General features: G+C 35.4%; 1 protein-coding gene across 1 annotated transcript in view; it reads right to left on the reverse strand.

Annotated features, from left to right (window-relative positions):
- Positions 1-1,463: 1,463 nt before the first annotated feature.
- LOC107565816 (procollagen C-endopeptidase enhancer 2-like) overlaps positions 1,464-15,971 on the reverse strand; it is a 23,617-nt gene continuing 9,109 nt past the window's right edge. Inside the window, exons 2-10 of the mRNA XM_016251095.1 lie at positions 9,646-9,754; positions 8,346-8,604; positions 7,487-7,611; positions 7,225-7,361; positions 6,197-6,363; positions 5,802-5,867; positions 3,057-3,224; positions 1,797-1,859; positions 1,464-1,531 (exon numbers count right to left, since the gene is read on the reverse strand). Of these exons, the coding sequence (XP_016106581.1) occupies positions 1,464-1,531; positions 1,797-1,859; positions 3,057-3,224; positions 5,802-5,867; positions 6,197-6,363; positions 7,225-7,361; positions 7,487-7,611; positions 8,346-8,604; positions 9,646-9,754 (1,162 nt within the window). The remainder of the gene's footprint in view (positions 1,532-1,796; positions 1,860-3,056; positions 3,225-5,801; positions 5,868-6,196; positions 6,364-7,224; positions 7,362-7,486; positions 7,612-8,345; positions 8,605-9,645; positions 9,755-15,971) is intronic.

Below are 15,971 nucleotides of genomic sequence, written 5' to 3' on the forward strand. Positions count from 1 at the left end.
ATCTGAAACGTTATCCCTTTCTCAGTCGTTCTGCGACTGAATAAATGCACTTCTTGTCAAGAGAAAAAGTGACAGAAGCAGCAGTTGTGAGAGGGGTGGCCAACCCTAGCCCCGCCCCTGCGTTAATTGCGTTAAATATTTTTAAAGGGGTCATATGATGCGATTTCACGTTTTCCTTTCTCTTTGGAGTGTTACAAGCTGATTGTGCATAGATAAGATCCCTGAAGTTGCAAAGACTAAAGTCTCAAAACCAAAGAGATATTCTTTATCAAAGTTAAGACTCTGCCACGCCCCCCTAAAACGGCTCGTTCTAACACGCCCCCACATATCTACCTCACTATGTGGAAATATTTGCATAATGCCACCCAAATGTGCACGCAAAGAACTTTGTAGAAAACGAAGCGTTTGAGAGAGGCGGGGCATAGAGGACCTACAGTATTACAGTATGTACAGTATTTGAAAAATAATGTGTTTTTTGAACATTAAAGCATGTCAACATATTCTGTTACACCAAATACACAAAATAATGATCTTTAAAAAAGCATCATATGACCCCTTTAAGGCGTTAAACTGAAAAAATGTATCACCTGCATTAACGCGTTAATTTTGATCTAATATATGCCTATATGAGAGAAGCAATAGCAATATATTTGATGTTGTTTGGTATTATTTTGTTTGATAATATCAACATTTCAAAAGCTGATTAAAATTATCATAATTAATGTGATCTCAAATACTCAATTATGGTTACTTTAATTTCCATCCTATTTTCCTTGCCATAATTTGAATATTCCAATTATAAATCATAGATAGACTTATATGAATGTTTCCCTAAATTACAACAGAAACTTTCATTTTTTAATGGTTTCAGAGTTCAAATAACTGGATTGACTCAAGATCTTTTTGTGGTGACCTTAGCTGACATAATACCAATTTTACAGTGCACTTCATTTTGACAACATTTCATTTTGTCATCTTCAATCTTCGTTCACTCATTACAACACTAGATAGATTAGATAAATGTCAGATTCAAAGGCCAACATGTCCAGATCTCCTGGAACGTAAATATCACCACCCCGCAGCTACTGCAAATGACAGAGTTTGTGTTGTAGCGAGTGCTTGTATTTATATATAGGGTTTCTAGCATGCGCTGCAACAGTTCAGCTCTTCAGTTGAACTAAATTTGAGGGAATCATTGATTCACGTCGTCAAAGATATTTAAAACATAGTAAAAGTCTTTCACAGTCAAATATGACCATCAACATAAAAAAAAAAACATACAAAATAAAGATTTTTTTTTTAAATGTTCTATTGGAGTAAACGTGCTTCGGAAATATGAAAAAATGAGACCAATCTTAAATACTAAAAGAGTCCTTTAAGTATGAATGTTATCAAAAGCATGTACATCAAGTGAATCATTTAAGTCATTTGAAATGAACAGCCATGGAGGTGACCTGTGCACATTAGCAGCGTATATTCTTCAACACTCCCAGATCCCGTTGCTTCTTGGTTTTGAAGGTCATCACAAAGTTACACTCTTAAAAATAAAGGTGCTTCAAAAGGTTCTTCAAGCGATGCCATAGAAGAACCATTTTTGGTTCCACAAAGAACCATTCAGTCAAAGGTTCTTTAAAGAACCATCTCTTTCTTACCTTTTTATAATTTGAAGAACCTTCTTTCGCCAAAAAAGAACCATTTGTGAAACAGAAAGATTCTTCAGATGTTAAAGGTTCTTTATGGAACCATTTACACAAAAAGGTTCTTCTATGGCATCGTGAAGCACCTTTCTTTTTAAGAGTGAGGAGACACAATACCTTGTCCCTGTTCATCTGTCTGGCCCATGACAATGTAATTAAGCCCTGAAACCAAACAAATGGTGAATTAATTAAATACCAGTTTCATATGTTGCCCAATGTTGCACTGGTTCTGCTTTGACTTTGTTTGGAACGGTCTTCACTGACAAAGCAAAAAAAACCTGGAAATGTTGCCTTAACTGTACATTGCTTAATATTAAAAGGGAAGGTTCACCCAAAAATTAAACTTCTGCCATCATTTACTCAATCTCAAGTTATACCAAACCTGTATGAGTTTCTTTCTTCTGTTGAACATTAAAAGAAGATATTTTGAAGAATGTCGGTAACCAAACCAACTCTTCTTTTAAGTTCAGCCGAAGAAAGACATTCATACAGGTTTAGAACAACTTGAGGGTGAAAAACAATGACAGAATTTTTATTTTTGGTTGAACTATTTCTTTAACTTCTTGTTTATTGAACTATTGCATAAAAGCCGTATCAAAATCATGCTGCATTCCTTTTTCTCCAATAATACTTTAGAAATAGCCCACCATTGTATGAAATTTCATAATTATATTGTCTTTGAAATATGCTTACAGTGTTCTGTTGAATGCATTGGCAAGCATTTACGGTAAACTAAAATATACTTTAATGTCATTCCTATTAAAACTTAAACTTTAAAATGTACTTTTAATGTTTAATTTGACAAAAAATGCCAATACATATGATTAATGTTAAACAGTTCCTCTGAACTGCCAAAAAGAGTTCCTGCATATTTCAACACACATTCCTCTATAGCACATCAAAATTTCAGCTGAGCTGAGAAATTTCCCTCAAAACGAAAAAGTTGCTTTGGAGAGTTTCAGAGCAGAGACTTAATATTTCGACACTAAGTGAGCAGAGGTAAAGCATGGCACAATAAAGTCAAATACCATCCATGTGGTTGAAGATAATTATTATTCTAGCTGTCCGTGATTCAAGGAAACCAACTGAGAACCTCTTCTGAGCAAGCTTAAGTTACACCCCGTGACGCTGAAATGGCATATCCTGCCTGAAATATCTCAACACCACAAATGGAGCCAAAGGACCTTGGGGGAGCTAGAAATTTGCAAACTATCACCTTCCAAAATCCACCTCAATCAACTACAAACATCTGCTGGACTCGTTGGGTCTTAGTTTAGGCTGTGATGGTTTCAATTAAAGTGATTAAGGTTGGGAGTATTGTAGAAGGATCTAGATCCAGGTCAGTGTAAAGACACTCGCCTCTTCTGACCAGAGGGCATTTTTTACAGAGGACCGTGACTTTGGTGCTCATGGTCTTTCCAGCCTGTTGGATGGCTAAACTTCCTACCTTATAAAGGTGCATGATGGAGAAGGTGGCGAGGACGCTGTGGTCCCTCATGGCTGCAGAGATAAGGGTGGCGGTAATCACTGTGGGGGGAAAAAAGAGACTGTATGTTCACCGAATCATGGTTTCGTCTTTGAACAATTGCATAAAATGTGTGCGCATGGTAATGTATAAAGTTCGTATAGTTCTGCAATGCGTGCTGCCATTTTTACAGTGCTCAGCAGCTTTACTGCCACTGCAATAAAAAAAAAGAGCTGAGTCTCAATATCGGCCTGAACACATTTTCCATCTATAAGCATTATTAAAACAGAGACGGAGACTGAGAGGTTTAGTTAAATGGTTAGTTCACCCAAAAATGAAAATTAGCCCATGAATTACTCATCCTAAGTGTATATGACTTTCTTCTTTCAGACGAATCCAGTCTGAGTTATATTAAAAATGTACTTTGATCTTCCAAGCTGTTTAATGGCAGTCAGCGGGTTTTGCAGTGCATCAGTCCAAGAGAAGTGAAATAAATGCCCCAATACCAAACGCCGATACCACACAGCATGTGATAAGCGCCCTATTCAAACAAAGAAACATCGACAACAGACAGCAGAAAGGAGTTAAGGATGTCTACTATGGATGCAATGAATATAATGTTAAACATTCAGTATTAACGCCTGTATAGCTGATGTGCGCGAGCTGATAAACAAAGCACACTGAGTGGATTGAGCGCGCGGCGGCACAGATGCACGAGCTTGTCGAGTGAATATATCTTTCTCACAGACATCACTGGAAAGTTTGTAGTTCGGTCGGATATGTCAAAAACAAGTAAGTAAAACAATGCACAAGTTACTTACTGGTAGGGAGAGGGAGAGAGAGAGAGAGAGAGCGCACGCAATTCTGTTGTGTGATCTTTGATGTTCACTCACTTAGCACACGCATCATTTGGATTAAAACTAAATCGTAAAAATAAAACTATTTATAGGGGCATTCACTATAAACATAATTTATTTTCAACCTTAGGCATACACGACTTGTGAAACTAACAGCCTGTGTGAAATGCGCTAGGCTGTACTACTGTTCTCTCATTCTGCATCAGTACAAATATGTGCACGCGTTACGCGTGTTTCGCTTGCTTGAGTGTTTCTGCATTATATGAGTGGCTTTGGAATATAAATCACAGCACGTTTCAGATGAAAAAACGCAACTTCTGTTTCTGAAAATATCACAGTTAGGATATTTATAACGAATGGTTCCCTGCGTTATTACAGCAAAGCACGTGATTACAGTACTAAGCCGCTGCAATGGAGCAGCTAGGCTGTCATTAAGGCTAAGGGTTGTCCGACAAAGTATTGATAGTTGTGTAAATAATACTGTCATACAGATAGTTGTCTGAATTATTTTTGGTTGATTGTAATGCATTACATACCTTTCTATCAAAATGATCTAACATTATCAAGATTAATTTGTTCTGACACAGTTTAACTCTGAGTTCTTGTCATATTTTATTACCATTTTCTAAACTATAGCGAATGAACTGTGATAATGTGTGAAATGTTGAAGGTGTCTGAATAAATTTAGGTTTGACTGTATCTATTTGATAAATGAAGTTAACCAACTAACATTATACATACCCTTTTGGTTTCTGTACCCAATATTTAAAAAATTTACAAATGCAATAAAAATATCGTTATTGGTACTCGGTATCGGCAAGTACCAAAATAAAAGTATCGGTATCGGGCGAGTACTGGAAAAAGTGGTATCGGTGCATTCCTAATATCAAGTTATTATAAAGTGATACCAATAAACTACTGGTCAAACATTTGGAATAATTACAATTCATTTTTTTATTGAAGTTTTTTTATGCTCTTGCTCACCAAGGCTGCATTTATTTGATTAAAACTATTTTTGAAATATTATTACAATTTAACATAACTTTTCTATTTTTATATATTTTAAAATGTCATTTATTCCTGTGATGCAGAGCTGAAATTTCAGCATCACTACTCCAGTCTTCAGAAATTATTCTGATATGCTGATTTGGTTCTCAGTTATTATTGGTAATCAGTTATGAATAATAGTTCTTAATGTTACTGTTTTTTTTCTGATTAATATGAAAACATCTTTAGAAAGTTCGATTAATATGAAAACATCTTTAGAAAGTTCAAAGAACAGCATTTATTTTCAATTAAAATCTTTAGTAACATAAATATTAAGCAGCAAAAAGTGTTTCAACATTAATAATAATAAGAAATATTAATTTAGCACCAAATTCGCCTATTAAAATGATTTTTGAAGGATCATGTGACACTGGAGTAACTGGAGTAATGGCTGCTGAAAATTCAGCTTTGCATCACAGGAATAAATTACATGTTAAAAAATACTTGTTCAAATTACTGTAGCCTACTGTATTTTTACTGTATTTGTACTGTATTTACAGTATTTTTGTATTTATATCAAATAAATGCAGTCTTGGAGAGCATAAGAACATTACAAATCCCCAAATAAAATTTTGATAAAGAGTAGTACAGATTTTATTATACTTCATAACTAAACAAGACTAATTTGTTTAATAAGTCAGGAATGTGGTGAGGACCAATGCCTGAAGCTGGAATTTCTGTTATTTGGGTTTTCACAAATCAAACACAAATATTAATTAAACAATGGACACTTACCAAAGTTACTAGAGCAGTAATGGCTTTTGCATTTCTGCTTGCAAAGACCTTCTGAATATGTAAGGGCTTTTTGGAAAAGAGAGTGGAAAGATTACTTTTAATAATGACCAACTACAGTATGTCCTTATACACTAAAATGGAGTATAAAACACAGCAAAAGTCACATATATTTATATCTGTTAAACCACTTTAGTTATAAAATAGAAGTGCATTAGTCTTCCCATGTGACCGAACTAATGCGTTCCATGTGAACCAAATATAATAAATCTTCAATACATTCCAATGTCATTACCTACACACATTTATTCCCATAATGTACAGCAGTTTTACACCGTGCCGCTACTTGCATTTTTCATTTGAAATGAACCCTTCTAGAAAGTGGGCTGTGGACTGACCTGCGGGTGGTGTGGTGGGAGGGATAGTGCTCATGGGGATGAGAGGGACACTGGCTGTGCTGAGAGTCCACGATTTAAAGCGGTAATGGCCAATAAATCCATCCGCAGTTAGACTCAGGTCTGACAGAAACTTGATGAAGAGATGATTGCCATCAGAATCAATTGTCCTAAGAGACAAAATAAATAAATAAATAATGTTTGAAATGACTATATCTACTGTAAAATACCACTTCAAAATAAAGCTTTATCGACCATGTGGACACACTTTATTAATCAAAACGAGGTTTTCAGGTGTACCTGAAAGAAGAAATTGCATTGACTGATTAAATGTACACTACCGTTCAAAGGTTTGTCAAAATTCAAATTTGTTTTAAAGGAAGTCTCTTATGCTTACTGGGGTTGCATTTGTTTGATCAAATATAAAGTCAAACTGGGGGAAAAAATGCATTAAAATCAGAAATATTTTTTTTTATTATTATTTTTTTAGAATTTAAAATAAGAGTTTATTATTCTAATACATTTTAAAATGTAAATTATTCCTGTGATGCAAAGCTGTCATTACTCCAGTCTTCAGTGTCACATGTCCTTCAGAAATCATTCTAATATGCTGATTTGGTGCATATTTATTTGGTTATTATTGGTTATTTTTGGTATTAAATATTTTGTGGAAACCATCATACATTTTTTTTCAGGATTCCTTGAATAGAAAGTTAAATTAATTTATTTGTAACTTATTATTTGAAATAGAAATCTTTTGTAACATTATAAATGTCTTTCTTTCTTTTTTTTACCCTAAGCTGTTGAATGGTTGCATATCACAATATTAATAAAAAGTTATTATAATAATTTTTTTCAAAATATTACTGCTAAAGTCTTGAAGTCTTAAACAAAGATATTTACAATGACTGCAAGAATAGGAGGCCAAAATGCAATTATGTAGCATCAACCATTGGAAAATCCATATCAGACTAAATACTGGAGGTAAATGGTTTATTGGTGCATATTTTGTGATGGACTGAGTGTCTCACATGGGTGGGCTGTCTCCACAGAACTTGCCGATCTTCCGTGACTCGTTCGTTTCTCCACCATTAAACACAGCCACGTGGTCATAGCGGCAGTAGCTGTCTCTCTCCACATCAAACTTCTCAAACTTCAGCTCAATGATCTGAGAGAGGGAAGATTCTTTGCAATTTAATTAAGATATCTATTCATACTCATCCTGTCAAGGTGCTGTTAGTGATGCATGACTTGTAATATGATCTGAAAAGCACAGAAATGATGAATTGTCACCTGGTCTTGAGGAGCAAAAATATGCCAGGAACACATTACTCCTGCTGGGTAGTCTTTATCTGGCCAGTTAGGGGTTTTTATCATCCCAGAGGGTTTGTCTAAAAGACCCCCACAATACCGGTCACCTTCCATGAACAATCATTAGATCACCATTAGTGGGATGACATGGATCACCTGGTCTTGAGGAGCAAAAATATGCCAGGAACACATTACTCCTGCTGGGTAGTCTTTATCTGGCCAGTTAGGGGTTTTTAATCATCCCAGAGGGTTTGTCTAAAAGACCCCCACAATACCGGTCACCTTCCATGAACAATCATTAGATCACCATTAGTGGGATGACATGGCAACAATACAAATTTGAGTCAAAATCTGCTAATGGGTAGTAATGGAACAACAGTTTTAAAAAAGTTATTTTTTTTACTATAGGCTATTATTTAGAACAGGATCTGCATTTTCATGCATTTAAATAAAAGATTTTTGTTGTAAGAGACAATAAAAACACTTTGAGCATCAAAACATCTCGACTTTTACATCTTTATGTTCCAATAAAAGAATATATTTTTTTACATGATTTGTTACAGTTACAAGCATTTTTACATGATTTGTTACATTTAATTATCCCTTTGCAGATTTTGAGCCATTCATTTGAAATACTGAGGTCTGTAGTATTGTATTTTAAAATAATTAGCAGAAATGTAAGTGTGCATTTACAGTGCACTAAATAGACTATATACCCTATTTTTCAGAGGATTTATATGCCCTGATGAGCAAAATAAAACAGTAGATTCAAGCTGAATTTAAATAACAGGGAAGGACCACTTTCTATATTTGGATGGTAATAAGTTGGTAGTCTCGTTACCTCTTTCATTTGGGCGAATCACTGAGTATAGAGCAAGGAAACCACTCCCAGCTGTGTTGGCATCTGACACCATGACCACTTGCATCTTTTTTCCATTGGTGACCAGTGCTCCGGGTTTTGCGGTACCACAGAAGCGGCCGAGACACTGCCCGTTGATGTGGCCATCTTCGTATACATCAACAAAGTCATATCTGCAAATACTATCACTCTCAAGATCCAGAGCTCTGAACAAGAGGGAGACAACCCTCCCTTGAGGAACCTGAAGATAGTTCATTAAGAAGAATCAACATAGAGTCTCATAACAAGTACCATAAAAACTTAAATAGTTACATTATATTGTGAGATCAGATTGAGAAGAGCAAAGAAGGACATTTTTAGCATGAATATCTACCCACAATCTAAATATGTCACCCCTTAAGGCATCTTTACATAGCTGATGCCAAATTTACACTGAAAATGTGGCACAAAAAAGTGCTTTGTCTGTCTTACACAGACTGTTTAATGCTGCTCAGATGTGGCATAAATGAATTTACACAGATACAAATAGAACAGTATGCTTTGATACTAGGGGCTGAGGTGGGTCAGAGCAGGCTTATTTTAGTCTGGCTTTTATGCCTTTATATTTTGTATGTCTTTACATAGAATTTTGATCAGGCACAGAGCAGCCTTAACTCTACTCTGTAAATATGTCTTTAAGTTGCTAAAGACGTAATGCCGCATGAAAGCCTAACTAAATAATGCCAGCTCTGACCCACCTCAGCCCCTAATATGAAATTGTGCCACCTCTGAGCAGCTTTAAACAGTCTGTGTAAAGACGCCAAAAGGCCACTTCAGAAGCGCTTTTGCAGTATAAATTTGGCATTAGTCTTCAAAAATGTCATTAGGTCACAGCTAATAAAAAAAAATAATCTAATTCATCACCAACACGATGAATTATAGGCTACTTCAAATCGTGCAGCTTGTTGAAGAGTGCTGCCAGTGTGTGCTGTTACATTTATAAGCAAAAAGAATCAAATTTTGCCTGGTAAACAATAAAAGAGTCAAAAATTTTACAGAATTACATTAAAGGAGCTCAGAATATGGACCACAACAGAGGCCTGGGGCAGTAAGCAACCACCCAGACCATTCCACAACCGCCTAGCAGCACCCTAACAACTAAAGCAATGTGAAAAAGACCACTTGAAAAAATAATTACTAAGCTTATTTATTTGAGAGAGGGGTGAAAAGATTCATGATGAGAAACATTTTCTTTGACAGAAAAGGCATTTAAAACTGATATCTCCCACGCATCTGTCCTTACAGTAATTCTCCACACACATTTGTTGTTGGGCGGGTAGACACCTAGATACCCCTGACTCCCAATCAGTCCTGTGTCTCCAGTAAAGTTCCCACCACATGTAAAAACTGGTCTACACCGGGGACAAATGGGAAAGCACAAAGTTTAGTTTGGAACTCACCAGGACTTCACAATTCAGTGCAATTATGGGAACTATTAGTACTAGTTAATATTAAGGAACAACATCACACTTAATATGTTTCAGTTTGCTTATGAATGTGCTGTGCTTATGAATGTGCTGTTTATTCTGCGAGAGCTGCAGGGAGCAGTTTCCCTAAAACCCTGTAAGTAAAGGCAACTCGTGTCACTCACGTTAAAAGTATTGTGGAGGTAATGAAATATTATATCTGGTGATGTATCTTTCTTTTATTAGGAGCCTAAATGCGATTAAACTCCAGAATCCGTTTAGATAATGCAAAATAACCTATAGCAATTCAGCTTAATATCAGGGATTTAAATGTGTTTTACGCAAAATTGTTACTTCATGTGTGTAATGCGAATTTTCCTCCATATACAATACTTATTTTTAAAATAATATGCTTTTAGATACTTTAAAGTGTGAATGATATCTGCTGGTTTTCTTTATTTTACATCACGCTGATGGAAGACCACTAGATGTCTACCTTGCACAAGATTTTATTCAACTTGATGCATATTTCCTAGTGTGTTTTAATATGACCATGTAATAGTTAGGGTTATGTGATAATTATACTTTGTAAACAGCACCTCGGCTTAGACCAATAAATAGTAGCCTAAATAATATAGTGGAGACTAGTCAGAAATGAGTTCGAATTTATTCAAACAATAAATGGTCCTGTTTGAGACCCCTGGCCTATATTTACATTATGTGGTGCATTTGCCCTCACTTGTTATGTGGGCAGTTTTTGATTGGTTTCTGACTGGTTATCATAAAAATGTATTGATTGTTGACGTTTGCACAACATCTTGAGTATCATATACTATATGAAGCAAACCTAGCTTGGGTTGGAAATCTGATTACCACTGAAACTCTAAATGCAGTCAAAGGGGTATCTGATAAAAAAAAAAACCGAAGTAACATGAGCATGGTGTTGCCAGTAGCCAGATGCAATACAACTAAATGCTATTATGTGTTACACTTTACTTGAAGGGGTGTGCATAAGACTGACATGACACCTTCATAATCATGACATGACACATGTCATGAATATGATGTTTTTTTATGCATGTTTCTGACAACTGTCATTAAGCGTCATTCGCTCAGTTATGTAATTTTTAATGCAAAGATGACATTGTTTGAGATGTCTTTGTTATGGGCTATGGTTAGGGGTAAGGGTAGGGGTAGGGTTAGGTCAAATAATGTCATATTTGCATTAAAAATGACATAACTGAGCGAATGACACTTAATGACAGTTGTCATAAACATGCATAAAACCTCCTTCATATTCATGACATGTGTCATGTCATGATTATGAAGGTGTCATGTCAGTCTTATGCACACCCCTTCAAGTAAAGTGTTACCCTATTATGTATTAATTATTAAGTCTTCCCAGAGGAAAATGTTCTAAGGTTGTTCTTTCATAGCTCAGGAGATGAGTTCTCATTTTTGTTTCATTTAGATATTAACTTTAAAACGATTTTATAAGTACTGAAAATATAAGTTAAATGTGACAATCGCTATCAAACAGTAGGAGTATAAATGTATATCTTATATAAATCTTGTATCAAAGTTTGCAAAGTTGGGATCTCTCCTGAAAGCCTATTAGAGTCACGTGATGTTACTGGGGTCTTTTTCTCCGAAGAAAATCCTGAGACTTCTCAGAAGTCTCCATTTGCTTTCCAATTAATCTCTTTGTCATCTAGGAAAACCTATTAAGATATTTAAAAAAAAGATCTCATTCATTATTTTTCTCTCCCACGTGTTCTATTGATTCTGAACAGATTGAATCACAAGGCACAGCGTGCATCCTTCTCGGAAAGACAACAGCCCTTATCAGAGAGCAACATGTGGGAGGAATTCTTGCTTTACTCTGAATATTACATACAGATTGGAGCAATTTCCTGCTGACCAAATGTTTGTTGATTGCCATCTAGCATTACTTGGCCTACCGCAAAAGGAGGATAAGTGATTTTTGCGATGCACTTACAAGACTTTATTTATAGTGCTTGTCTCTGAGCTGTGGCACCGCCTTTAAATCGGCCTCTGGCACCACAGGCAAGGGCTTCCATTTGGGCTGTAGCCATTCTGCGGATTAATATCAGGCTTAATGGAACGAGATGTGGCCATACAGCCAAGTCGCTGACATATAATTCATTAATGCAAACTGTTGGCCCAAGGGAACGCACTGACCTAGTAATATTTACTCAAGCTTAAATTAGCATCTAATGACTCCACTACAGGTATTGCGTGCAAAGGGGAATCGTCGTCGAAACTGACAGGAATCAGAGCAGGCAGCGGGAACCTTTCGCCATGCTCTCTGAAAGAAGATCAGATTTCAGTGTTTTTCTTAAGTTTTATCCAGATGTGGGTTCACTGGCAGGCTCAAAATGGATGTCAGTCTGTCTTTATGGGAAACAACTCTGTAAACAATTTACACGTAAACAATTGCAGGCAAATTGAAGAAGCCCACCCCTTTGACTAGAGTTTCAAATATGCACATGGAAGTCATGAAGACCATTACATGGTTTGTTTTTGTATGCGAGGGTCCAAATATCATATGTCGGCTTGTGCTTCTGCTGGAGTCTGTGTTAAGGGAATGCCAGTTTTTATTTCCCTGGATAGTTTGTGAGTGTGTGGCAGTCATATAGAACAGCCTCGGTAAATATCCCCGTGCCCAACACCCGGTAAGCTGGTTTTCATTCACACTGTTATCTGAACCCACTCCCAAAAGACACACAGTCAAGTGATGCCAGACCCTGCTTAGTGTTTGATCTACAGCTTTAATTGATTGAAAACAATGATGGTGCCTTTGAGGGCGGCTCGCAAAGGCAACGTTAGAATAGGTTCAAGGATAGAAGGAGACACGGATTTGGATCATTTAGTATTTATACCAGCTGTTGCCAATTCGGTGAAAAACTCTCAAAACAATGCAGTCTCACACTGAATAAATAACAAATGGGAACACAGAAGGCAAGAAAACTGATCAGCAACACTGAATCACATCTTAAGTTTAGCACCAACCGTGATGTCAGTTATTGAGTTGCACCTGTTCAGTACTGGGATTTAGTTTAATAAACTGACTGTATGTTTAAATAAAAAATAGAAAAAGGGAAGGGCTTGTGCCAGTTTCTAGTGCTTGGGGATTTGGTTATAATGAAATCTTCTGTAAAAATCATTTTTTGGGTGATATTAAAATTAAAAAAGGCAGCTGTGAAGAATGGAAAAAAGGAAATATTTCAGCACTGCATTAGGAAAAATGCTCAAAGGAAAAGGCTGTCTCGGTACTTACTGTTTATAGAAAAATAACAGAAATAAAAAACTAATCAGTCTTAGGGACAATTATTAGTTCAGAAGTATATTGGTTGGTTAATTTATAATGTTGTTATTGGACAATACAGAGAAACTTTTTACTCAGATGGAACAACAAATCAAATCTATCAAAAATGAAGCAATTGGTTTAGTGCCACGTGAAATTCGTTCATCTCAATAAGCATGAAACTGCTTTCAAATGTCAGTAGAGATTCATTTGCTTCCATTTTAGTAATTGGTCTAGTACAATGAGTACATGATTTATTTTGCAGTGTCTCTACCATTCAAAAGTTTGGGGTCAGTAAGCTTTTTTTTTTTTAAGAAATTAATGTTATTCATTAAGGATGCATTAAATTGATCAAATGTGACAGTAAAGACTATTACAATGATACACTTGCATTGGATAAAATTAGTGTCTATGTCTAATAATCATCATCCAAGAAAATGTTGTAGCATGCTTTTTCAGTTAGATGAAGTAGATAGAAAAATATGGGTTTCCTGTATTAGAGTTTTGCTGTATTTTTTATTGTTTTTCTAGTGCCTGGGAGGCTCAAGGTGCAGGTGATATATAGAGCATTTACAGCTATTCGTAATCAACAATTGAGAGAAAAGCACATGATGCATGGTATACATCAGTTTTAGAAAATAATTTAAATATATATTTTCAATACAAATCATTGTTAGTACAAGAGAGCTACATTGTATCTGTATATAACATGCAACTGGTACGATCATTGATCCTTTATAGATGTTCAAGTCATCATAGAAACAGGCAGATGGAGTAATACACCAGTGTCAGAGCGAATCTGTAATTATTGTTAAGTTATCATCGAATATTTCTGTGATAGAAGATGAGAAGCATTTCTTGTATGATTGCTCTTTGTATGTGGATTTGCGTACGAAATATTTAGGTGATCTTGTTCTTGTTGGTGATGTCTGTATTGATGTGTCAAGTGTTTGTGATTTGAAGTACACTGTAAAAAAAATCCGTAAAATTTACGGTAAAAAACCGGCAGCTGTGGTTGCCGGAATTTTACCGTAAAACATATGGTAGCAACAATTTAGGTTTTACAGTTTTAACTTAAATTTACAGTTAAATTACGTAATTTTATTAATTGATATAATGTTAATATACCAACCTATTGAAGTACTGAAATCTGTTTTGTACCTTTGTAATACACTGATAACCAGCAAATGCAGGTGGTCATGAGAAAGTCACATGATGAACCAAAGCCCATCACAAGCAGCTTTTAAATATTAACATGTATGAAGGTGCACAGTGTCATTCACACAAACACCAAACACCATCAGGAACTGAAATAATGCAATAAACATTAATTTAACAACATTAAATAAACATTCATTTAACAACATTAGGTGTAACACACAACCCTAATATACAAAACTGATAAGAAAAAACTAAGAAGAAACATAGTTATTTCAACAAAAAAACATCAAATCTGAAATGTAATGCAGGGAATTCTGGGAATGTCAATTTACGGTTATTCACTGTAAATTATACAGTCTTTTTCACTTCCAAAAACGGTATATTACCGAAACATTAATGTCCAATACATGTCATGTCCAATACAGTTTTTCACTGAATATAGTAGGGGAATTTACCATTAACCATTTAACAGGTTTTTACTGTAGCATTTTTACAGTCTTTTACCGTTAAATTCACGGTAATTTTTTACAGTGTATGCGTGGAGATATGCATTGTATATATACCATGGAATAAAGAAAAGACTATCTGCCATGTTACTGTGATCTTGTGGAACTATGGGCAGAGAGGCCATGTATTCCTGAAAATAAAATTGAACTTGACCGTACAATGATACAAAAAAAATATGTTTCAAATAAATGCTGTTCTTTTGAACTTTCTGTTCATCAAAGAATCCTAAAAAAATATATGAAGGTTTCCACAGAAATATTAACCCTTTAACTGTCACTCACATTTTTGAACATAGACGTGAAAGTGCACGATCCAAACATGAACGAAAACATTTGTAACATGATATTGATGTACCATTTTAATCCGTGTATCATTCGATCATTCGTTTTTTGATTTAATATTGAAAGTAGAAAAATTAGAAAATGGCTCCTTTTTCATTTTTTCGTTTTTTTTCCATAAAACGAAAAACGAGAATTCAGCTTAAATTTTAGTTTTTCGTTCATGGGTGGAAAAATGAATAAACAGCTTGAATATTTGATTTCTACATGTGGGTGGGAATTAAACGCCCCTTTCTGCTGATTGGTCAGCCGAAGATCAAACCGTGCCATCATCAGTTCTTCTGCAGTATCACGCAGCAGAATAATAGTCATCCGCTGCTGCAGTTGTACGGATTAATAACCCATTTTATCAATTTCATATTTTTCTCATCAAACAGACTAATGAATAGCTTGACACAACTCGTACAGGGGCAGAGTCTAGACAGGGCTTTCTTCTGTGTAGACCAGCAGTTCTTAAAGTGATCGGGGGTCCAAGAAATAATATAGCCTTAATATTGTTATAGCCTAAAGTATTTCCAGACTGTAAAGTTGCTTATTTTATCATGATATAGGCCTACTGTGATTTATTCCAAAGTGACTTATATGATGCATTTAATGTAAAATAATCCAAATTAAGCCTTTTAAAAGATGAGTATTCCCTGTGGTTCATGTTTGTGGCATGCGCCAGAAAGATGCTCAGCTGATGCAAAGAATAGAATTTATATCTACACAGACGAAAACCCTGTCTAGACAATGCCCCGGTACGAGTTGTGTCGAGCTATTCATTTGACTGTTTGTTTGATGAAAAAAAGATTAAATGTAGTTGCAATAAATGCGTTAAGAATCCATA

Source organism: Sinocyclocheilus grahami, unplaced genomic scaffold, assembly GCF_001515645.1.
Source record: "Sinocyclocheilus grahami isolate Dianchi unplaced genomic scaffold, SAMN03320097.WGS_v1.1 scaffold1029.1, whole genome shotgun sequence".
NCBI lineage: Eukaryota > Metazoa > Chordata > Actinopteri > Cypriniformes > Cyprinidae > Sinocyclocheilus > Sinocyclocheilus grahami.